This window comes from Bos indicus x Bos taurus, chromosome 23 (assembly GCF_003369695.1).
Source record: "Bos indicus x Bos taurus breed Angus x Brahman F1 hybrid chromosome 23, Bos_hybrid_MaternalHap_v2.0, whole genome shotgun sequence".
NCBI classification, from domain to species: domain Eukaryota; kingdom Metazoa; phylum Chordata; class Mammalia; order Artiodactyla; family Bovidae; genus Bos; species Bos indicus x Bos taurus.
The window spans coordinates 5,622,872-5,648,536 of record NC_040098.1 but is presented as its reverse complement, the minus strand read 5'-3'; the positions used below and the strand labels follow the sequence as shown (position 1 = coordinate 5,648,536).

The 25,665-nt window shown below is 37.1% G+C and overlaps 1 protein-coding gene across 1 annotated transcript in view; it reads right to left on the bottom strand.

The window, feature by feature from the left end:
• The window catches only part of BMP5 (bone morphogenetic protein 5), a 145,185-nt gene that overhangs the window by 33,239 nt on the left and 86,281 nt on the right, over positions 1-25,665 (bottom strand). The window contains exon 3 of the mRNA XM_027524820.1: positions 14,878-15,026. Coding sequence (XP_027380621.1) covers positions 14,878-15,026 — 149 coding nt within the window. The remainder of the gene's footprint in view (positions 1-14,877; positions 15,027-25,665) is intronic.

The following is a 25,665-nucleotide window of genomic DNA, read 5'->3' as shown; positions in this document are numbered from 1 at the left end:
TTTTAAGTCATCCCTGCCCACTCTATTCCTTTCAGCACACAGAGTGCCCTTTTGTTAGGGATCCTTTAGGGCTAATGCCTTCCTCTTGGGTCTCTGCTCCCCACCTTGAGAAGACTGGAGGAAATCCAAATATCTCCTGGGTCTGGCAGTGACATCTACACTGCATCTGTCAAGGATGCTGTGGTAGCTGCTGGTTTTGTGACGTTTAAGGTAGAGGACAGGGAAGCCTGGCGTGCTGAAGTCCATGGTACCACAAAGAGTCAGATACAACTTAGCAACTGAACAACAACAACACAACTTAGCAACTGAACAACAGCAACAACATCAAGAGGGAAGACCACTCAACACTTCCTACATCCACAACACGGGTGGTCCCCCTACCCCTTTCCATTCCTTTCAAATTAAAACTTGACTAGTTTGACTACAGAGAAATTATAACCCATGTTCAAGGATTAGGGACTCGTAATTTTCCTATCGAAGCATCTTCCCTCCAATTTCAAGTTTTGGTCCTCACTTACAATACTCACTGTTGACTTAGGTGGGTGGATGCTCTGGTTTGTTATGATTTTCCTTCGTTCCTGTGAGTGAGCCAAAGTTTAGCCAGGTCACCAGTGACTGTCGATGCCTTTCTTGGACTAAGAGCTCTCTCTTCTTCCTCAGCTCATGAACTCTTTATTGTCAAATTCAGACTTAAATTGAAGAAAGTAAGGAAAACCACTAGACCATTCAAGTATGATCTAAATCAAATCCCTTACAATTATACAATGGAAGTGACAAATAGATTGATGGGATTAAATCTGATACAGTGCCTGAGAACTATGGACCTGTTTGTGACATTGTACAGGAGGCAGTGATCAAGACCATCCCCAAGAAAAAGATATGAAAAAAGGCAAAATGGTTGTCTGGTGAGGGCTTACAAATAGCTAAGGAAAGAAGAAAAGCTAAAGGCAAAGGAGAAAAGGAAAGATATACCCATTTGAATGCAGAGTTCCAAAGGATAGCAAGAGGAGATAAAAAAAAGCCTTCCTCAGTGATCAATGCCAAGAAATAGAGGAAAACAATAGAATGGGAAAGACTAGAGATCTACTCAAGAAAATTAGAGATACCAAGGGAACATTTCAGGCAAAGATGAGCACAATAAAGGACAGAAATGATATGGACCTAACAGAAGCAGAAGTTATTAAGAAAAGGTGGCAAGAATACACAGAAGAACAATACCGAAAAGATCTTCATGACCCAGATAATCATGATGGTGTGATCAGTCACCTAGAGCCAGACATCCTGGAATGTGAAGTCACGTGGGCCTTAGGAAGCATCACTACGAACAAAGCTAGTGGAGGTGATGGAATTCCAGTTGAGCTATTTCAAATCCTAAAAGATGATGCTGTGAAAGTGCAGCACTCAATATGCCAGCAAATTTGGAAAACTCAGCAGTGGCCACAGGACTGGAAAAGGTCAGTTTTCATTCCAATCCCAAAGAAAGGCAATGCCAAAGAACGTTCAAACTACTGCACAATTGCTCTCATCTCACACGCTAGCAAAATAATGCTCAAACTTCTCCAAGCCAAGTTTCAATAGTACATGAGCCGTGAACTTCCAGATGTTCAAGCTGGATTTAGAAATATTGAAATATTTTGGAAATATTGAAGGTGGGAGGAGAAAGGGACAACAGAGGATGAAATGGTTGGATGGCATCATGGACTCGATGGACATGAGTTTGAGTAAGCTCCAGGACTTGGTGATGGACAGGGAAGCCTGGTGTGCTGCAGTCCATGGGATTGCAAAGAGCTGGACATGACTGAGTGACTGAACTAACTACTTCTTCCCACTGTACTCCATACTCAAGATGCAAAACCAGCACTGCCCTTATTCTGCAATATGTCTTTAAGAAATACATTCAACAATATTCAACTTAGAGGGGAAAGAACAATGGAAGAGACAGAGTTAATTTCTGTGCACGATGAGAAAAGGGTAATCTCATATTCTTCATGCCCCTAAATGAAATATTACCACAAAAATATTTACCCTTCAGATCATCAGTCAAAGCAGAGTTAGGGCCTAGAAAAACTGGAATATGTTCCTGACCTTGGCATTTGTTTGGCAAGATGGGTGCTCCATAGTTACTGTTTTGAATTAGGGAAAATCAAAAACAGGAATACAGATGTCGCCAAACGCTTCCATTTCCCTTTTCATTAAGGGAAATCTAAAACATGGTAAAATACCTCTTTCACCAGGTAGTGAAGCAGCACGAACTCCTGTTTGGTTCCAAAACTATTTTTCATGTGTGTTTCTGAGTTGTGATGCTAAAATTTGGATAAGTAAATGATGTTTACCAAGTGGCTCTTATTCAAATATAAACATACTATAAATTAAAACAAATAAGTTGATTTAAATTTTGGTTTTAAAACACTGTATACATAGTGGACATAAAACACCACACTCAATATTTTCAATTTATTACTGAATATATACTATAGTCAAATCTATTTTTAAAGAAAAGTTATTTTCCCTCTACTGATCATTATACAAAACTCAACTAGGCTATGGAGGCTCATTTCAGATACCAACTAAAGAAAAATATAATAATAGAGATAGCAAAATAGATATTTAAAAAGAAACCATCAGCATGAGTTGTTATATCCAAAAGAACTAAGGGATGTGTAATTTACATTGAAACAATTTTGTTCAAAATATGATGTTTTTAGCAAAGCTTTTATGGCTAACCCAATGTAACTCTGCTCATAGGGGAAAAAATTAGAAAGCAAAGCTAAGCACATTGACAAATTAAAAGTGTGATTCATTGCCAGATACTTTGTCTTTTCAATTTTGGAGGAAAATTTTATACCAATTTGTTGCTCCCCAAAACACAATTCAGGGAATACTCTTTAGGGCTGGCATAATAACAGGTCACCATCAGCCTAGATGCTGGGAAGAGAATTGATGAGGTAAGACACAGGACGAATTTCATACTGAAATTTTGCAAATAATCAATAAACTGTGGAAACTGCATGTTTGACTCACCTCAAGTGAGTTCGTTGCACCGTGATTGAAACTACAAACTTGGGTACCAGTTGAGACTTAATAAAGGATGATGGGAGAGCAGACCTGAGGATTCCATGATGGGAAGTTTGGACTAAGGGTACAAAAACAGAAGGAGAGGAAACGAGGGGTGGGAGGGAGAACCTAGAAAAATACATTAGTGAGCAACCCAGGGCACAAAGAAAAGGAGACGTCTGTTATCAAAATAAAGAAATGGAATTTGACTAAATTTAATTACATGTTGAAGCTGATCACTGGCAGAAAAAGTTACAGTTTCTTCTTTTCAGTCTACAAATTATCAAGTTAACAGTAACTGTGCATGGAGCTATAAGAAATATTGAAGTAGATAGATTTTAAAAAACAAAAAACTGGCCAAAAATGCAGTTACCTTTTGTCGGTCAGATCACAGTTAGATTCCAGGCAGAAAATACAAAACCCAAAGGCAATTCCCAACAATCCAACATAAAGCTCAATTTTGTTCCATAACAAGCAGGATTAATCCACTGTTCTGTTTGGAAATTATAAAAATGCATTGTTTTTCAGTTTGGAATTTATATAAAATTCATCTCATTTGTGAGAGTCATAGTATATAAGATCTGACTTGGAAGACAAATCATTTTTAGATTCATGGGCAAGATTCTTGAGCTTTATAAGACTGTTTCCTCATGTACAAAATGAGAAAACAGTGAAAATAAAGCAGACATTCCATTTAAAAATCTCACCAAATGGCTGACATCTAGCACCCTCTCAGGAAATGTTAGTTTCCATAAGTTATTAATATTATATTGGTTGACCACCACTGCAAATACATGTTTTAATGCTTATTTTATATGAGCTACAGATATACTTAGGAAATAAAACCTGAATTGATCATGAAAACTAAAAAAATACAAAATATGAGTATGGAATTATTAAACATACTGACAAAATCAGATTATTAAAAAGCAGTTCTTTGTATAGACAGAAAATGTTTTACTAGGTTGAGTCAATTTGAAAATACATAAAGTATAGTTTATAAAAATAGTATATGACTAAGAGGAGAATTAATAAGATGTTAGGTTGAACAAGGTAGAAATTTAACAGTGCCTCAATGTTTCTGTTTAGTTACTCTAGCCATGAAAGGCATATTGATGACTTTGCTCATTTTTATGCAGTGGGAAAAGAGCAAAAATCTAAAGCCAGGAAAGATTTATGTTCTCTGATGTGCTTTAAGACATAACACAAGTTAGAAAATCCATAGGTCACAGCTTACATGGGTTTGGAAAATTAACAAATACTGATCTTAAACCCCAAAGGAAATCTATGTCATATTTATTTTTAGTAGAAATCTAGTCATTTTTACCATAAAGATACAGAAAAAAGTTCTTCTCAATGGAAACTCTTCTAAATCATTCACATAAATTGACCTAGGCAGTTGTTTTGTTTAGCTATCTTCTAAATCTTGCTTTGGCTTGATTCATACAAAAAAAAAATTGAAAAATGACATATTGCCATAGATTTATTTATGCTTTAGTGTTTTTTAAATTTATAGAAATAGAAGCCGTTTTAAAATGTTTTAGAGAAATTTAGGTTTCCATTGTGGCACTTAAAGAAAAGAAAAAATATAATCCTACTAAATGCTGTAATAAGAGCTCTCTAGATACCTTAATAATTATAGATTTTCAACTGTGAGCTTATCTGGTCCTTCACATGATTAGTTGGGAATCTGTTTATGCCCAAGTATTTTGCCTCTTTGTATACACATACACATTTACCCCAAAAGAAAGTTCATGGGATATCTAACATTTATTTCCCTTTACCTATTTCTCCATCTCTGATTTTATATAATATCTTGAGTTTTGTTTTGAATTCACTGTACCCCCTCTGAATATAATATTGATATATGTATCATGCTAAAAGTATAAATATATGCTTATAAATTGCAGTTATCTGAGAAATTATCTCAGGAGATATAATAATCCCTAGACAAAGGTCAAATAAGCAGTGAATTCTTCTAGTCACATGAACTCACTCATTCATGATACAAACAATTCCATAGCCATTAACACCCAGGTCTTGGGGCACTATTTTTAATCTAATGCCTTCAACCTGCCCTTTTTCACACATGGATTTAATTTCTGAACTAAGGGGAAATTTTAATTTTACATCTTCATTGCATTTAAGTTTTTGAAGATTCCTTGACTGACCGTAGTGGCTCAAATGGTAAAATCTGCCTGCAATGCAGGAGACCTGGGTTAGATCCCTTGATTGGGAAGATCCCCTGGAGGAGGCCATGGCAACCCAGTCCAGTATTCTTGCCTGGAGAATCCCCATGGACAGAAGAGCCTGACAGGCTACAGTTGATGGGGTCACAAAGAGTCAGACACAACTGAGCGACTAAGCACACACACATGCATTCCTTGACTATCTTCCTAATTTATTCTTAAATGTTCATCCTAAAGTCAAGCAAGTATGCTCTAGTTATCCTCAACAGTAAACAGTACATAAAGAACCACTTCATTTATAGTAATATTTACTGAAAACAAATCATAGGACTATATGTTCCTTTTTCCTATTAGAACATTTAGCAAGATATGTGATTCTTACATTTTCTTGGAAGTAGAGACCCTCATTTATTTATTTGAAACCAATTGTCATCACCATAAATTCAGCAGCAGGGAAGCACATGGTTTTATGAACAAAAATGACTTAATTGCTTTAAAACATCAAGTTCAGATAAGGGAAAAGCTATTATCAAATCTTAAAATGTTTAAGAGATCTTCTGATAAGGGGACATACCTCAACTTTCTGAAGTGAGATGCATAATAATGAGAAACTGTAGTCAAAACAGCAGGACAAAAAGAAAAATATCACACTTGATCTCTGAATTTCTTCTGCTACTTATTAGCACCATGTCAGCTGATATTCAGATTAAGCAGCCATATAGATCATCTGACCCTTAACACAGATAGATAGTCATTGACAACACAGGGGCTTAATTTGGAAAATTTCCCCCTGAAGTAAAAAAGATTGTGTTAGGGAATCCAGGGATAACTCAGCAAACTTATTTAATCAGATACTTGCATTGAAAAGAAACAGATTCCAGGACTTACTAACTTTAAGCAGATATCACATTCAGAACTCCACATCTCTCTCAGACAGAAGTGTTCACATTTAATAAAAGGAAAAGAATGTCAAAGTGAGTAACCCGCACATTTGGTTAATGTATGGCAACATGAAAACTTCAGATTCTAGAATAGATTTTTCTAATTAGGAGTATATATTCTTTAATTCAAAATATATCATGGAATTTTTGAAAAATCTAATTTTTAAGGTAACACATTAAGAAGACCTCACAAATATTGCAGTTTTGGAAAAGAAAAATTTATCAGTATGTTAAATTACTCTGCACCTAAGAAGTGACAATAGAAATAAGCAACCCATTCATATTTTTGGAGAAACAAAATGGAATCCCATTTCTTATTAATGTAAGTGTGGCAGCTATCAATTTCCAGGAATGAACCCTAAAATTCCCACAAGTGAAGAGTAGAGAGCATGGCAAAAACTTGGGTAATAAAAGTTTTAAAAATATGCACTTTCAATTTAATTGCACTAACTCAAGATCTTTTATATAGCTTGAATAATTATGTTGGTGAAAATACAAGAGGATTAAATTGTTGGTGCTTTTAGAAAAGCTCTGATGCTGTTCAGTCGCCAAGTCATGTTTGATTCTCTGCAACTCCATGAACTACAGCAAGCCATGTAGTGTCCTTCATGGAGTATCCCTGTCCTTCACTATCTCCTGGAGTTTGCTCGAACTCATGTCCATTGAGTCAATGATGCCATACAACCATCTTATCCTCTGTCACTCCTTTCTCCTCTTGCCCTCAATCTTTCCCAGCATCAGGGTCTTTTCCGGTGAATCGGCTCTGCACGTCAAGTGGCCCAAGTATTGAAGCTTCAATGTCAGCATCAGTCCTTCCAATGAATATTCAGGGTTAATATCCTTTAGGATGAACTGGTTGGATCTCCTTGCAGTCCAAGGGACCCTCAAGAGTCTTCTCCAAAACCACAGTTCGAAAGCATCAATTCTTCCACACTCAGCCTTCTCTATATGGAATAGAGAAGTTTTTGTGTACCAACAAGCAGGAAAAATAGTCTTCCTAGGTGGCACAAGAGAGGGAAGAGACACGGGTTTGATCCCTGGGTCATGAAAGTCCCCTGCAGAGGGAAACAGCAACCCACTCCAGTGTTCTTGCCTGGGAAATCCCAAGCACAGAGGAGCCTGGCAGGCGTGTGCTCTCTTCATGGGGTTGCTGCTGCTGCTGCGTCGCTTCAGTCGTGTCTGACTCTGTGCGGTTGCAAACAGTCAAACAAGACTGAGCACACAGTAAGCAGAAAAAAATATTTAAAAGCCATAACTTTACCCCTTTATAATGTATGGGAAATACAGCTGCTAACCAATATGGGTTATAATCTGAGAAAGCAATAATTTTAATAGTTCATTTCCTTGACTTTCAGAGAGGTCTTCTATGATGTTTTTCCAATCAATGCATAGAGTATCTTCAGTTTTCTGATTTTCTTAATGGAAAATATTATTTATGTAGTGGGGATTTTATACAATTTGCTAAAAATCTTAACACATTAGGAGCTCTTGGGCCCAACTCTTCAACAAAGACAATCAGCGTGTTTTAATCACGTGTTCTATTAAAATACTGCTTGTAATTCAACTGTCCTTGAAAGAAGCCATATTGATGTGCAAGGTTTGTTAATAGTTTTATGAAGAGTGTATGAAGCCAAATGATAGTAATTTACACTGATGTCTCTCTGGGTTGAAATTTTTGTCTTATATAGGTCAGCCTTTTCAGCCTTTAATCAATTATGCTTGTACAATACACATTACCCTATAACAACCGCTGTTTCCCTTATATTCATTGATGTAACTAGTTATTTCCCAAATAACTATATTATTCTTTCTTAAAAATAAAATGGTTGAGTCTTAAAGCTATCATATTATTAATAACTTGATATTTCCTGATGCCTATGAAGACCTAGCCAATATAAGCATTCAATTGATCATGGCACATATCACTGAATGTTCATTTCTGTTGGCTTCATACCCTAGATCTGAATGTACTTAAAAGCTTCCTACCAATAATCATTATGTTAACCGAAGTTATTAGACGTGCACCTAATACATTATGCTTCCAACTCAAGATTTAAGAACATATGTCAATAATCTTGGGGCTTCCCTTGTGGCTCAGACTGTAAAGAATCCTCCTGCAATGCGGCCTCTCTCCAGTGGACTATCATTTGTGAATTCATCTGAAACCGTATTAAATCATCTGTAAAATCTCCACAATAAAAGCACTGACCCTAAATTAAAGGAGTGTCATGTGGAGTAAGTCTTTGTGTATTTTCTCATCCAATTCAACCTAGAGATTTTATTCTTGTCCTACCAGGTTTCAGGCACTACTGTCTAATATAACCGTGCAACATTCTTGAAAGGTGTTACCCGTTTACTCATTTAGCTAATGCTATGGCTAAAATGTAAACTATTTTGTCAAAGCCAAAATTTTAATCTAGTTTTCCTAATGATTTCTTCCTAGAATTTGTATTTCCAGAATGGAGCTTTCTACTTTGTTTATCCTCCTTATTTAAATTAAGTATCAAAACCTTAAAATCTAAGTTCTCATACAAGACCTATAAATTTCTTTATATTATATTAAACGTTATAATGAATTTAATTTGATAGTTTCATACCTCTGAAATTTTCTTGCCCTTTATTTGGCTACAAAATTTACTAAAACTTTGAAATCCCTGACTTAAAATCTGATTTTTTACCTTGATACACTTGGAAATTATGCCACAAACTTTGTTCAAAGAAAAATGGATTTTAGAGTCTTATTTTTTTTTAAAGAATCTTATACTGTTTCTTGGACATTAAACAATACTCTGACAGAACAACATTTTGATGACTTGAATACAAATGAATCAGAAACATACGGATTGAATTTTCCTTGACATATAAGTGGGTTTGAATAGAAAGGAAAAAGTCATTGGCAAAATTTACCCTGAGTATTGCCAAACCTAAAACGTCTGAAAACATAGGGTTTTTAAAAAGACATTCTAATGGTCCCAAAAATACTATCTTTGTTTTCCATCTTTAAATTATTCTATAAACCCAAATTTGAAAAAAAAAAAAAAGAATTAATTTACTTGGACGGTTTAAACTATATAAAGCATCAAACAATGGAAAATTATAGTGTTTGCCGAGAAAACTCAAGTGTTAAAATCTAGAGTAAATTGCTCTCTGGATAATAAACTCTGTGTACATACACTTTTGTATGTGTGTTTGCATGTATGTGTGAGTGTGCATGTTTATATATGTAAAGGATCGTAATTACTGCAGATTTACTAGCAATTTTAATAAAGATCTAACAAGGCACGTAATTAATGTATCTTTATAAATCAGGGAACTGAAAATCTTAAATTTTAAGATAGATCTAAACCTAATCATTTCCTGCTTAAAAAAAAAAAAAAAAAAGACAGAGTAACTATTTTACCAGGTTATTGACTACTATGAGAGAGTGTTCGAGAATTCTGAAACTAATTTAGCACAATTGGTACAACCACTTGTATGGAATTTCTAAATTTTGCTGTTAAGAAGTAGCAATGTTTCTTTTCCATTTGCTTGCTCATAAGTTTGCTTTCTTTAGCTGAAACAGACATATGGAACTCAGAGAATTTTCTATTCTGCCTGAAAAAAATCAATAGAATATCCTTAAACTCTCCTGCCAAATCCATGGCAGTTCATTTATCAAATTACTAAAAAGAATATTTTACAAACTGACATACTTTCCACATGTCCTCTGAGGAATCATGATGTTACTTTTGATTTCAACAGTCTTTTGATTTCCAAAATATATTTCGGCTTCTTAGCTGTTTTTTCTTTGTGAGAGCAGGGTAAACAAAATTTAACAATCCGTATCAGTGATTTCCTCCCCACTTTAAGATTGAAGCAGTTTTAACTATTGTACTGTGGTTTGTGGTATAAAGTTCTCCTGTGTTAAACCAAAATTGTTTGGTTAATAATAAACCCAAATTTATAGTTTGGAATTTCTTCTTAAGAGTAACATGTTCATATATGTAAAATAGATAAACACCAAGGTCCTATTATATGGCACAGGGAACTATATTCAATATCATGTAATAAATCAAAATGGAAAAGAAAATGAACAAGTATATTTATATAACTGAAACAATTTACTGCACACCAGAAACAAACACATTGTAAATCCACTATACTTCAACTTAAAAAAAAAAAAAGAATAACATGTTCAAGGACAGGTGGTCTGCAAGAATCTTTTACGTCACAAATTCACTCAGTGATCATTCAGAACATGTTTTTAATACCTACAACCTGCACGGTACCAAATACCAAGGATGCCACTGTGAGCCAGAAATACACATCTATGATCTCATGAAACAGATATTCAAATACGTAATCATGCAAGTGTTACTCTGATTGATTAAAGCAGCAAGTCTAGTTCTTCAATGACTTGTGGTCAAGCTACAAGAATATATACATAAATGTCATGGCTTGTCCATAACTGATCTCCCAGTCCCTTTCATAAAATAACAGCACTCGCAACTGTAGAAATACATGAAAGCTCTTCTAGCCTAGTCTGGACTTCGGGTTTTTCTGAAGGATACCATGCCATTTTGCCATTCTATGGATTTACTCCCACTGTTTCTTCATCCAAGAACTAACTCACTCCTCCTTCCTTACACCAACTCCACTCCCTCCTCATCTTCATTTCTTGAAATCTTAGCCAAGTGACGGAGCCCAAAAAGTCACCTGGGCCGTGGTGCTTTTGGCTCCATTTGGACTTAACCACCTCTCTCACATTTTCCTGTAGTGTCTTGATTGTATTACTATTTTTCAGATTTAAGGCACTTTATTCCTTCTAAAGTAACTACAAATGTCTATCTCCCAGTTCATAGTCTCCTTAACACTTTGCCTTTATTTATTTTTATTTTTTGGCTGTGTCACACAACGTGTGGGATCTTAGTTCCCCAAGTAGGGATCAAACCCTTGGCCCCTGCATTGGAAGTCTGTAGTTTTAACCACAGGACTGCCAGGAAGTTCCCAACACTTTGTCTTGCCTGGATAGGCACTAGAAGATTTTGTGCCAAACAAATCAATAAATGAATAATGGTCAACAAAAGAATTTGAAAGCTGGCTTTCCTGAGCTTCATTTTTTACGATTTCCAACTACTTTGCTGAGAAGTAAACATGTTCAGAATCCATTATTGCAAATAAAAGATGTCTGTCTAATCCGTTTGAAGCAATATTCCAATAGAACATTGAGAACATCAGCAGTGATGAAGGAGCAGTAATAAGTTGGGGCATCTGGTTATCTATGTTTACAGAAGCATGCCACAAGCCTAGTTTCCATGAGGTTGTAGTTAATAAAACTAAGGTGACCCCAGAGGGTCACTTGCTTTCCCAGAGCCATATATGCTCTAATGCCAGTTAAAATCTGTTAAGTGTTTAAAAGTTAAGTATCGCTTAAATACAAAAGGCCAGGTTGCCAGCATATTTAATCCTTTTAACATTTTTGTATCAGACAATACTAAAAAATCAAAGAAAAGCAACAAAATGCTGTCTATCTCAAGCCTAACTTTTAAATAAAGAATTTGGAAACCTTTGAAAGAAGTTAAATGTGAGTTTATTTTAGGCCCCAAAAAAGACCCATAAATAATATGAGTCATTTAAAGTAAAATTACTCCTAAAATATAAGAGAAATCAATCAAAGGAAAAGGATAAACAAAATATAAAGTAGTTCTCAAAGGAAAGGATGAATTGGAAGCAAGAAAGAACTAAGCAGTTTAGAGTGTAAAGGAAAGAAAACCAACATAAGAGAAGAAGTAAAAAAAAAAATAGAGAAATTTCAGAATTTTCTAGTTGGGAGGGAAGGGTGAGGAAGTTAAAAAGAAACAGGGGTCATATTTCACAGATCTCCTGAGTTTTGTTTAGTTAGACATTTCAGCATATCTCCAAGGAAAAGACTGAGGGAAGCACATACCACTAATTTAATTTTTCTTTGGACCGCATACCAGGGAAGAGACTCCTGGCTCAGCCCCTCCGGGTACATTTCCCTGTCACATTTCTGACCATAAATGTAGAGTAGTTGAACACTGTAAAAATTTAAGGGAGATTATTTAGATGTATGCCTTTCTGTCTACATTTACAATGATTGAACTCTGAAAATCTTCAATGATAGTCTCAAAGCCATTATGGAAAATATCTTATAATTCAAAATATCTTAATTGCTTATGAGAATTTAAAACATCAGTATTGTAATTAAAATCTATGGAAAAGTCTGGATTGGGAGCAGATGTCTCAAACTTGTCTGTAACACTTTAAATAAGAGCCTTCCTTTTCTAGCTCAAGATCTGAGGCACGTGAAACCTTCAGTAGACAAACTCTGGAATATGTTGGATTTGTGTCTGTCAACCTCACTCCACATACACAGTCTTTGGGGTAACAGCACTGGGCATGGTCTGATTCTCAGGCTACGAATCTGGTTGTAGGTAAAACAATGTTTCCATGAAGTCCAATTGCATCAGTAATGATCCTCCTTGAAAATGACCCAGGGCAGATCTAACTTTTACTTAACTCGGCAGTTTATTAAGCAAGGCTTTAGTGCAATATAGAAAGGAGAAGGATTCTAGGGCTGATGTTTCTATTGCTGGATCCTGCAAAAAGCTAAAGAGAGTAAACTAAAATAGGGCACATTCTCTAATAAATCATCATTTTTTAAAATTTTTTATTATTATTTTTTTACTTTACAATATTGTATTGATTTTGCCATACATCAACATGCATCATGTGTACACCTGTGGCAGATGCATGTTGATGAAATCATCACTTTTAAAACCACACTCTGCAGCCATGATCCTACTATTTTCGGGTGTTGAGCAAAAGCATAAGTTAGGCCCACTTGGTAGACTTCTGAATATTTTGAAAGCACTGATCAAGGAAACAAATCATTAAAGGATGTTTTATCCTCCTGTGGTAACAAATATAATTTTAAATGACCTGGAAGTCTAGATTTGAATTTAAAACTTTGGACTCTGAGTGATCAAAGGTGAACCAAGCCTTGTACTCCCTGACCTCTTGATCAAACAGGCCAAAATCCTTCTCATCATAGTCTTTGTGAACACTCTTTTGTTTGCCCAAAATGCCTGCCCTCCAATTTCTTTGCCAATCACATTTTCCTGAACGTTATCATTGCAGCCAGAATTTTCTCACTGTTTGACACTCAGCATGTAGCCACACGCACTCAATGATATTACGTGCGGACTACTTATGCCTCATTTAGCTGCAAGCCTCAGGAAGCCACCTCTGCACTTGTTCACCATTTTATCTCCAGCATTAAGCCAAGCACATAGCACATCCTTATTCAATGAGTACTTCTGAGCATAAAAATACCTTCTGAAGCTTCTCAGCAAAGATTTCCTATAGACCTGTGTACTAAGAATACCACCTGCCGTATCAGTAAACAAAGGTCGTTGCAGCATCAAGCCATCCCATTACAGACGCCCCAGTCAGCCCCGAGGGAACTCAGGGTGGAAACAGGATGCCTCCCTATCAAACTGTCAGCCGCCACAGCCACCCAATCCCCGCAGCAGTGCACCGGAGGAGACTCCGGATGAGAAAGTACAGGATACTGGCCCCCAATAGCTGAGGTGCATATCAGAGGGATGATTTCAATGAGCCCAGACCCTTGCATCTTCCCATACATAGAAAAGCCCTAAATTCACTAACTTGAGATGTCTTGCTTTCTTTAATTAACAGTAATCCCTTGATATTCCAATTACCTGGTCTTTGTTGTAAAAAAATCTCTGTATATCCTGGCTCCCCCCTTACCTCTTTAGAGCAGTCCCTTAGTCATGCAAGGATGAGATGGTTGGATGGCATCACTGATTCAATGGACATGAATTTGAGTAAACTCCGGGAGTTGGTGATAGACAGGGAGGCCTGGCATGCTGCAGTCCATGGGGTCACGAAGAGTCGGACACAACTGAGTGACTGAACTGAACTGAACTTAGTCATATAAGAGGCTGCATCCTAGGCCTAAGTCCTCAGTTTTGTCCACCAAGTAAAACATAACTCTCAACTTTTAGGTTGCTCTTTTCTTTTTTTAAAGTCAACAAATCTCTCCCAGAAGTGATCCTGGAGCTGTTGTCTTTTGATCAAATATTACAGTATGTTAAGATCTAACTCAGTAACATCTTCTGCATATTCGTGAGTCTTTTGTTCCATCCTCACCCTCCTCTGTGTTATGGTAGGTCATTTGTCTGTTTCCCTATCGCCTGCTTTGATATATATTTCTTTTTTAAGTCAAGTTTTGAGACATTCTTTGACTATGGTAATATTTATTCTTCTTTAGAGTACAGTTCTATACGTTTTTACAAATTACATAGCTGTGTAACCACCACCACAGTTAAGACATGGATCCACAGCACCTCACACATCACTTTCTTTCAGTATTGCTATATTACAGTTGTGCTGTTTATTTACATACAGGCCTTCAACACAAGAATAAAAACCCCAAGACCAAGAAGAGGGCTTAAGTTGTCTTTACCTCCCACAGCCATTGCAGAGCCTGACAATAAATGCATGTTGTTTACAAATCAATTAACTAATCAATATATTGCTCTGTCTTATAGACTGCACCACTTTGCACATTGTGTGTATAAAAAATACATTGGTTAAATCCCACAAAAAGCTGTAACTCTCAATGGGTACAAACCAGTACCACAAAATGTACAAAATTCAGTGCTTACCATCTCCTGTTTCTGCACAAAGTTGTAAGCCCAAATTGTTCTGTGGATTAATCACCCAATGATTGCTGGTCACAGTGATATCAAAGACAAGCCAACCCACATCGAGAGCTTGGGTTTTCCTTGTGTCTAACAAGAATAGATCTGCATCCCTAAGGAGAAAGAAAACAACAACAAAAACAGTTACAGGTTTGAATGAAAATCATCATTCCCTACACTTAAGTGAAAGCTCTACAAAACCACTCTTAAAATGACAGGAGTTGATTAAGGAACAAGGGGAACAAATGACTCAAGTGATGACTAATAAGATACAGGACGTTTTATTGCTAGAATCCCAACCCAAATCTGGTGCAGATTAGGAATATCTGAAAGTAATTTCCATTTTCCTGCTCTTCACTGTCAAGTTTCCTTTACAAACTGGCTTAGTGGTCTTGATTTAGTCCCTGATAATCAGTATTTCCCCTAACCACTACCTGTAAGGAACAGGACACTGGCAAGTTCATGAGCAACTGTTGAACTGAATAGAGAGGAAGCGACAGCAGCTGCTCCAGTCTGAGTGGCTGTGGATTCTCCATGGAGGTGGAGGGCAGGCAGTCTGTGATGCAAGCCTTTCAGAGATCATTTTCTCTTTTAGAGATCATTTTCCTTTAGTTTCCACTTTATTATACTTTTTCCCATTTTTATTTCATTTTATGTTTTTGTTATATAATTATTTTATGGATACCAGGCCAAAAGAAGGTCACCAAATACATCATTGGATTAAGGGAGAAGTCCTATAGATTGGGGATTCCCTGGTAGCTCCGTTGCTAAAGAATCCGCCTGCAATGCAGGAGAGCCGGGTTCGATTCCTGGGTCAGGAAGACATGCTGGAGAAGGGATAGGCTACCCACTCCAGAGTTCTTGGGTTTCCTTGGTGGCTCAGCTGGTTAAGAATCTACCTGTAATGCTGGAGACCTGGGTTTGACCTCTGGGTTGGGAAGATCCTCTGGAGAAGGGAAAAGCTATCCACTCCAGTATTCTTGCCAGGAGAAGTCCATGGACTGTATAGTCCATGGGGTCACAAAGAGTCAGACATGACTGAGCAACTTTCACTTTTCCCATGGATTGAGCTATGGATCTACCCTGACTTGCTTTAACATCATCTGTGTGCACAAGTTCCCTGAGGGCAGTAACAGCTATGAATATAAACTTGTATGTTTTAGAATGATCTCCATGGTGTTACTGTTACTAATATTTATCAATCTTAACTTTAGTATTAACTTTACAAATGTATGAGTATCTGTATAATGAATTATTTTATTATTTACTTTCTATAGGCAGCCTCTGAGGCAAATGCTACATATTTTTGACATTTAATCTTTTTCTAAATTTATTTTATCGAAATATAGTTGATTTACAGTGTTCTTTTAATTTCTGCTATACAGAAACAAGATGCAGATCTTGCTATATGCAAGAGAATATAGCAAGATTTTGCTATTAAGCAGGATCTTGTTGTTCATCCATCCTCTATATATCAATAGTTTACATCTGCTAATCCCAAATTCCTACTCCATCCCTCTGCCATTCCCCCTCATTCTTGGCAATCACAAATCTGTGCTCTATCTGACATGTAGTCTTTACAATAGATCTCTTATATTGATGAAATTGAGGCTCAGAGAGTTTGGTGGTAAAAACAAAGGAAATCCATCAAAGTAGAACAGAAATATACTATTATGCATTGATGATGGTGCTGAATTTGGCAGCATGTCATTCATGAGGAAGATCAGAGCTATGTCATAATAAGTTATGCTCTATTGTTCTATTGTATTTTCCATCAATCTGTATCTTAGAAGTCACTTCAAAGATGGCTTACAAAATTTAAACAATTAATTTTGAGTAAAATCATGTACATTTATTATTTCCTTAGGAAAAAAGTCATCAGTGATCATTAAAAACTGAACCATAAAAGAAGTAAAGAATCTCAGTCAACATTTTAGAGGCTATAGTTCCATTTCTTTACTTAAACTTGATTTAAACCATCCTTCCATTAACTTAGAGAAGTTAAAATAAATGTATTAATGATGCAATCAATTAAATTGACCAGCTACCATACACCCAAAAATGCAGCTTTCATTCTCCTTCACAATTTTCTTACCAAGGAAGGGTTACAGACACTTTTTCACATCCAATACAGGACTCAGTTTGAGTTACTGCAGATATACAACAAGCATATAATACAATGAAATGAAAAGATTAATTTTTTCCCAGTTGAAGTTTAAGGATCTATCATATTCACACTGTGGTTGAACAAAAGTAAAATTCTCCCTGCCTCTCATAACTTGAAAAATCTACCAAATAAACAAATCTAAGAAAAACTGATTATCTTTAAAATTTTGATATATTTTAAAACTATCTTTGAGACTGTTATCTTGGAATTAATTTAATCACATTGCTAACTTCCTAAGAGAAGGATCCACCTTGCAGTTTTGAAACTACTCAAGTGCTATCCTGAATTTATTTGAAATGTGGTAAAGGTGTTCTGAAAGAGATGGGAAAGCAGACCACCTGACCTGCCTCTTGAGAAAACTATATGCAGGTCAGGAAGCAACAGTTAGAACTGGACATGGAACAACAGACTGGTTCCAAATAGGAAAAGGAGTTCGTCAAGGCTGTATATTGTCACCCTGCTTATTTAACTTATATGCAGAGTACATCATGAGAAACGCTGGGCTGGAAGAAGCACAAGATGGAATCAAGATTGCTGGGAGAAATATCAATAACCTCAGATATGCAGATGACACCACCCTTATGGCAGAAAGTGAAGAGTAACTAAAAAGCCTCTTGATGAAAGTAAAAGAGGAGAGTGAAAAAGTTGGCTTAAAGCTCAACATTCAGAAAACGAAGATCATGGCATCTGATCCCATCACTTCATGGGAAATAGGGAAACAGTGGAAACAGTGTCAGACTTTATTTTTGGGGGCTCCAAAATCACTGCAGATGGTGATTGCAGCCATGAAATTAAAAGATGCTTGCTCCTTGGAAGGAAAGTTATGATGAAACTAGACAGCATATTCAAAAGCAGAGACATTACTTTGCCAACAAAGGTCTGTCTAGTCAAGGCTATGGTTTTTCCAGTGGTTATGTATGGATGTGAGAGTTGGACTGTGAAGAAAGCTGAGTGCCGAAGAATTGATGCTTTTGAACTGTGGTGTTGGAGAAGACTCTTGAGAGTCCCTTGGACTGCAAGGAGATCCAACCAGTCCATTCTGAAGGAGATCAGCCCTGGGATTTCTTTGGAAGGAATGATGCTAAAGCTGAAACTCCAGTACTTTGGCCACCTCATGCAAAGAGTTGACTCATTGGAAAAGACCCTGATGCTGGGAAGGGTTGGTGGCAGGAGCAAAAGGGGACGACAGAGGATGGGATGGCTGGATGGCATCACCAACTCGATGGACATGAGTCTGAGTGAACTCCGGGAGTTGATGATGGACAGGGAGGCCTGGCATGCTGTGATTCATAGGGTTGCAAAGAGTCGGACACGACTGAGCGACTAAACTGAACTGAACTGAAAGGTGTTCTAATAAACCCTGCAAAGCATTACCAATCCTTGGCATGATATAAATAAACATCTGAATAACAAAACAGGTCACAGAGGTAAGTTCTGAGAGCAATTTCAGCTAGTTAACAAATATCTTTAGGTGAAAGTGAAGTGAAAGTCAAAGTCGCTCAGTTGTGTCCAACTCTTTGCGACCCCATGGACTCTACAGTCCGTGGAATTCTCCAGGCCAGAATACTGGAGTGGGTAGCCTTACCCTTCTCCAGGGGATCTTCCTAACCCAGGGATCAAACCCAGGTCTCCCGCATTGCAGGTGGATTCTTTACCAGTTAAGTCATCCGGGAAGCTTTACCTTTAGGTAGTTATTTATTATTTTTAAATCGTGCTACTTTTTCAGAAAAAAAGAATTCCCAAACTATTAACATTCAAATCTCAAAACTTAAGCAAGTCTATTAGGAAAATAGTTTCAGTTTTAAAAATACTTAGAAGACGCATCAGCCAACAGATCCAAGCAAAGCCTAAATACTTGAATTTCTGTGATGCAAATCGCAAGACACTGGAAGGAAACCTAGGCAAACAGTATGATTTGAAAAATCTATATATTTCTAGCTCACCTCTGAAAAGTTATAAACGTTCAGTTACCTTCATAAGCTTCATGGTTTCCTATTCTTGAGTAAAGCTATTTTATTTTTGACCCTTAATTTCTACTTTTAAATTTCTCCTCTTTATTTTTGCATAAAGAACTCTTCTGCATTAACTATAGACAAGAGAATATGCTTCAGGAGAATCAAGTCTATTTTTAACAAGCACGATGTTAATAATTACACAATTTTCAGTCATGCACCAACTCTCATAACAGCATCTTAAAAATAAATTCTATCCATTCTATAGAAATCTAGATGTGATTTCTTTAGAAGTATAAAATTACTCCACTAAAGAACAGTACTTAACTCCCTGGAAATAGCAGAATATTTTGAATTGTCTCTTTAAAGACTACTTTAAAATTACCTCTTTAAAGAATATTTGAGTTATCTCTTTAAAGACTGTTTCCAAGTAATGTGACATTCAGAGGTACTAGAGGCTAGAACTTCAACATATGGATGGGGGAAAGAGACGAGCACAGTTTAACCCATAATACTATTTTTGAAAAAAATTTTAAAAGGCAGGAATAATCCTAGATGTGAGCATTCAGTTTATTGACATTATAGCAATTATCAACACTGAAATGCTTTAAAAAACAAGGAAGTCAATTTACATTGACCAAAATAACTCATAATGACTAAAATTTGTATTTTTATTTTTCAGGTAAAATTTGAACCTTTGTATTGAGTATGATATAGATTTGCATACAAATTCCTCATAAAGCTAAATTAAGCTATCATGCAGGTGTTAAATATAGAGTCACAGAGAACAGATATAGGATTAGCAGCAAAGATAGATATATTAGATATGAAATATATAGATAAATGTAATTACTCACAGGTGAAAAATAATATGTAAATGTGTAGATACAGTTAGAGTTTGCTACAAACACATGAGCATATTTTACTTCATTCATGACCAGAGGTTTAAACATGTCTATTCATGGGAAATTGGAAGAATACACTTTATTTTACTGACAGAGGAAAGGTTCTTGTACATGTGCCTTGGGAGTCTTGAAATACCAAAAGGGTAGGAACTTCAACTAAGGACTGAGCAGCAGGAGCCAAATTCAGTAAAAGTTGATTTACCATCATCCTAAAACCACACATCTGAAAATAGTTTTACATATCTAAGACTATGACATTGGGCTTCCCAGGTGGCGCTAATGGTAAAGAATCCAACTACCAATACAGGAGACACAGGAGACATGGGTTTGATTGTTGTCAGGAAGATCCCCTGGAGTAGGAAATGGTCACTCACTCTAGTATTCTTGCTTAGAAAACTTCATGGACAAGAGGAGCTGGGAGGCTACAGTCCATGGGGTCGCAAAGAGTTGGATAGGATTGAGTATGCATGCACATCTAAGACTATGACATTAGAAGAGCTAAAACAATTTTTATCATCTTTATATAAATATCAATGTATTATAATGAAGTAAATAAGGATTTAGGGAGCAGACAGAGCTTGAACAATTAAGGAATTCCTCAGCCTCAGTTTCCCCATGCATAAAAAGAGTATGATAATCCCTGCCTTAAAAGAGTGTGTGCAGACCAAATGTAATATAATCTGGATCTCTGTTTGGAAGAGAGGAAAATTATAGTTGAATCTTTTGCCACAAGAGGAAAAAATGAAATTGAAAACATCAAAAGGAAGTAAAGTTATTTATATAATCAACAATAAAATGGTGAAAGAGAAGTAGTCTTCATATTGTTACAGTTTCAATCATATGTACGCATGTATATGTGTGTGTGTGTGTGTGTATGTATATATATATGCTGCTAAGTCGCTCAGTCGTGTCCGACTCTGTGCGACCCCATAGATGGCAACCTACCAGGCTCCCCCGTCCCCGGGATTCTCCAGGCAAGAACACTGGAGTGGGTTGCCATTTCCTTCTCCAATGCATGGAAGTGAAAAGTGAAAGTGAAGTCGCTCAGTCATGTCCGACCCTCAGCGACCCCATGGACTGCAGCCTTCCAGGCTCCTCCATCCATGGGATTTTCCAGGCAAGAGTACTGGAGTGGGGTGCCATTGCCTTCTCTGATATATATACATACACACACACAAATATGTATATATAGAGAGAAAGAGAGAGTAACAGAGAGAAGATGAAGAAGAAGCAGTTATCCAGGAGCATAAACATTCTACTGTCTAACCAAAAAGCTCTAAATCTGGTCAAGAAAAGTTTTGGGAAACTGTCTGGAAGATACAGAGATAAATTTCCAGGCAAAAGTTGAAATACTCTATTTCCATGAGGCAAGAACCTTAAAGAGCACAGTGATATCTCCACTTTTCCCAAACTTTCTCCATTATAACTTTTTCAACTCTTTTCATCTCCTTTGTCTCTGAAGAGCTTACCATGGCTAGTAGAAATGGAATGATTACCACCTAAGAAGAAAGCATACATCTTTTTCTGGGTATCCGACTGTAAATACACACCATCTGAGGAATGTGACATGCGGTTCAAGCATGGGACAAATTAACAATGGATGCAAATGTTATTCTCTGGAGTTTATAATGTCGACAGTTTCTATCATGAGCAACTTTAAAAGTGTTAGAATTTGACTTTGGTATTTTCAGATGGTAATTGTTTTTTCTCCCCAAACAAATAAGAAATAATAAGCTTCTGTAAATCTCACAGAACACCCATTTTCAGATTATCTAATTCAATGCTGTGTTTACACTGAAAAGGAATAGATACAAACTGGTAAAATAGTAATATAACATGGACTCGAATGGCAAAAATGGAAAACAAGCTGAATTCCCATTATGAAAATTCAACCACTTTTCTCTTTGCAAATTTTTTTAAATTGCCGAGATACTGATAATATTAGTAGGATTCCTGGCACTACACCATTTCATATTTTTCCCTTGCAGAGAGATCTATACATGGGCTACTGAATACACACACACGTGCACAGCATGAGAGAGTCCCTCACTCAACCAGAAACAAAGAAGTGAGAGTATTACATACATAAACAAACTACTTTTAACTTCCCTAATGAATGAATGATATACCCCGTTCAAGTTCCTAAGAATTCTTCTATGCTATGACTCTTATGACCCCAATGGATATGAAACAGTCAAGGAAAAAAATGAGTTTTTAGGGCATGAATTATTCCCATTTTTAGCTTTATAACGTAAATCTATAGCTAGAGCAGCATTTCTCGACCTCAGCATTATGGACAATTTTGACCAGATCGTTCTCTGTTGGGTGGGGGTACCCTGTTTATGGCAGAAGTTTCAGCAGCATCTTTTGTTACCCCAGTGTTACTACCCGTTGGATGTCAGTAGGCCTCCACCCTCGCCAACAGTGAAACCCAAAAATGCCTCCAGATACCACTAAATGTCTCCTGGGGGTGAATCCTCTCAGTGGAGAACTGAAGCTAGAGCTTGATCTCTGCAAGTGCAGGAACGCAAGTCATGCTTGGGTGCTGTCCTGTATTCTCAGAGCCAAGGGCACCGCCCATCTGAGTGTTATTTCCACCGCTCTCAAGAGCCCAAGAAATCCCCCGGGTGTTACTGTCAGTGTGCATCCTGAAGTACGTCCAGAGAAGAGTCACAAATCCTAGAGAAGCCAGAGGGGGAGATGATGTCAATGTGAAACTGACTGTGGATTGGAATGATGACAGCTCAACTAAATATATCCAAGTAGGGGAGGTGGCGAATGACAGCCAGCAGGCCGGCTTAAAATGTGTTTGCAATGGGGCACAGACATTTATATTCACAGTAGAACATTAGGAAGGGGTTGAATTCTACACAGCACATTTTCTTTCAAAGAAAATGTGTGTATATTTGTGAAAAACATTAACTCAAGGAAAGCACTTAGCACAGTGCTAGACACACAGTGAGTACCCCCTAAGTGGACACGTGCTGACTGCTTTGCTTAGTCGTAGGACTAGTGGCATTGTTCTTACCATTTAATTATTCAATTCTTTATGTACTTAGACAGGTCAATGCTTAGGAATATTTCTCTTAGGATCTCTTTCACATCTCTCCCAACCACCACCCCACTCCCTCTCATTATAGAAGTTTCTCCTACACTACTGATGGGCATATAAGTTGGTAAAGCATGGGGGTTTCTCAAAAAGCTAAAAATAGATTTACTCTATGATCCAGAAATCCCACTCCTGGGGATATATCCAGAAAAAAGCTAAAGTTCAAAATGATGCATGTGCCCGTACGTTCACAGCAGCATTATTCACAACAGCCAACACATGGAAACCATCTACACGTCCATGGATAAGGGAATGGATAAAGATGTGGTACCTAGATACAATGGGATATGACTCAACCGTAAACAAAACCGTGCCACTAGCAGCAACGTGGATGATCTAGTGAATATCATACGAAGTGAAGTAAGCCAGAAAGAGAATGACAAATCCACACGGTGTCAATTATGTGCAGAATCTAAAACATGACACAGATCAACCTATCTATGAAACAGCAATAGACTCAGTCATAGAGAACAGATTTGTGGTCGCCAAGGTTGAGGAGACTCTGCGGGGAGGGAAGGAGTGGAGTTTGGGATTAGCAGATGCAAACTATTATATATAGGATGGATAAACAACAAGGTCCTCCAGTCTAGCACAGAGAACTGTATTTAACATCCCATGATAAACCATAATGAAAGAGGATATGGAAAATTATATATATATATATACACTCACACATAACTGAGTCACTTTACTGCACAGTAGAAATTCACACTACCTTGTAAATCAGCTATACTTCAATAAAGAGTCAGAAAAATATACTTAGACATTAAAAAAGTTCTTACTCATTTTCAAAGGCCCAACTCAGGGGTAAATGCCTCTCAGTGGCTTTCCCCAAGGTTCTTCACCCTCCAACATGAATTAATTACCCTCATTTGTATTTCCACAACGCTTAGTACATACTTACATCATACTGCTTAGCGCGTTGTTTTACAGTTATTAAAGCCTGTGTGTGGCAAGCCCACCTCACCCCCAGCCTCAGGCTATGAACTGTGGGAATCTTACTTACTAGGCTTGTGTGCCCTGCGCTGGCCCTGTGCAAGGTGCTCAGCAAAAGCCCGGTCAACTCAGATGTATTATCTGGAAAATTCAATCATGTGGAAACCTCATTTCCCAATAATGCCAGATATATGAGGTGTGACTGAAAAGTGATGCTTTCTATACAGAATATGAGGCTGTCTGCCTCACACGAAAAGATTAAATAAGTGAAATGATGCAAAGCATGTTACATTTTTACCAAGAAAAATAAAGATTTGGATAAATATCAGAACACTCTTTTAAATGGCACACATTTAAATAAGAGTATGAATAAATGAAGGAGGTGGGAGATGATAGGAATAAAATATATAATTTTAAGTGTTTTGGATCTTACTAAGATAAATAAGTGTGAAAAGAGATGACATCATGTGTCTGTCTCTTTCATATTTGATTACATAACACTATCAAAGTATTTATAGAGTAGAGGGTTAATAGATCAGACAGTGTCTTGAACATAAAATATATCTATAAAGCATAAACCTAAATTACTACAAGGACCCCCACCCTGACACTCCTAGACGATACCTTAGGGGAAGTAAGCTTTAAATTTGCGAAATTATATATATGCACACACATACATGGGCTTCCCAGGTGGCGCTATTGGTAAAGAACTTGCCTGCCAATGCAAGAGTCATAAGAGATGTGGGTTTGATTCTTGGAGGGAAGATTCCTTGGAGAAGGGCATGGCAACCCATCCCAGTATTCTTGCCTGGAGAATTCCATGGATAGAGGAGCTTGGCGGGCTACAATCTATAGGGTCACAGAGTCAGTCATGACTGAAGCAACTTCACACACAGACACCTACATACACACACACACACACACACACGTGCACAATTGCAATATGAAATGCACTGCCTTAAAGAGTACAGCCTGCATTGACTTTTCAGTTCTTTGTTGCTGCTAAGTCACTTCAGTCGTGTCCGACTCTGTGCAACCCCATAGACGGCAGCCCACCAGGCTCCCCCGTCCCTGGGATTCTCCAGGCAAGAACACTGGAGTGGGTTGCCATTTCCTTCTCCAGTGCATGAAAGTGAAAAGTGAAAGAAAAGACGCTCAGTCGTGTCCGACTCTTCGCAACCCCATGGACTGTGGCCCACCAGGCTCCTCCATCCATGGGATTTTCCAGGCAAGAGTACTGGAGTGGGTTGCCATTGCCTTCTAGAGTTACACTATTACAATCATTGATCATATATCGAACTATACATTTGATCAACTGCTTCAAGTCTAGTCATCATTTCCGTTGAAGGCTCAGTCATATACTTGGTAATACAAGAAATAATAATCTTGTGAAACAAGCAAAATACAAATGGTATAGTTAATAACATTAGTGGAATTAAAAGTAAATGTTTTAGCCATGAGTCTCCCTCACTAGTGTTTTTTAAAGATTGTCAAGACTAGGGAATGGGTCACTTAGAGCAGAAATCTGATTTTTCATGTTGTTCAAATGTGTTGCATTAAAGGATTTATCAGGTACAAAAATACAGCATTTAGTTTGAATTATATGCCTCTTGATGAAAGTGAAAGAGGAGAGTGAAAAAGTTCAGAAAACTAAGATCAAGGCATCTGGTCCCATCACTTCAT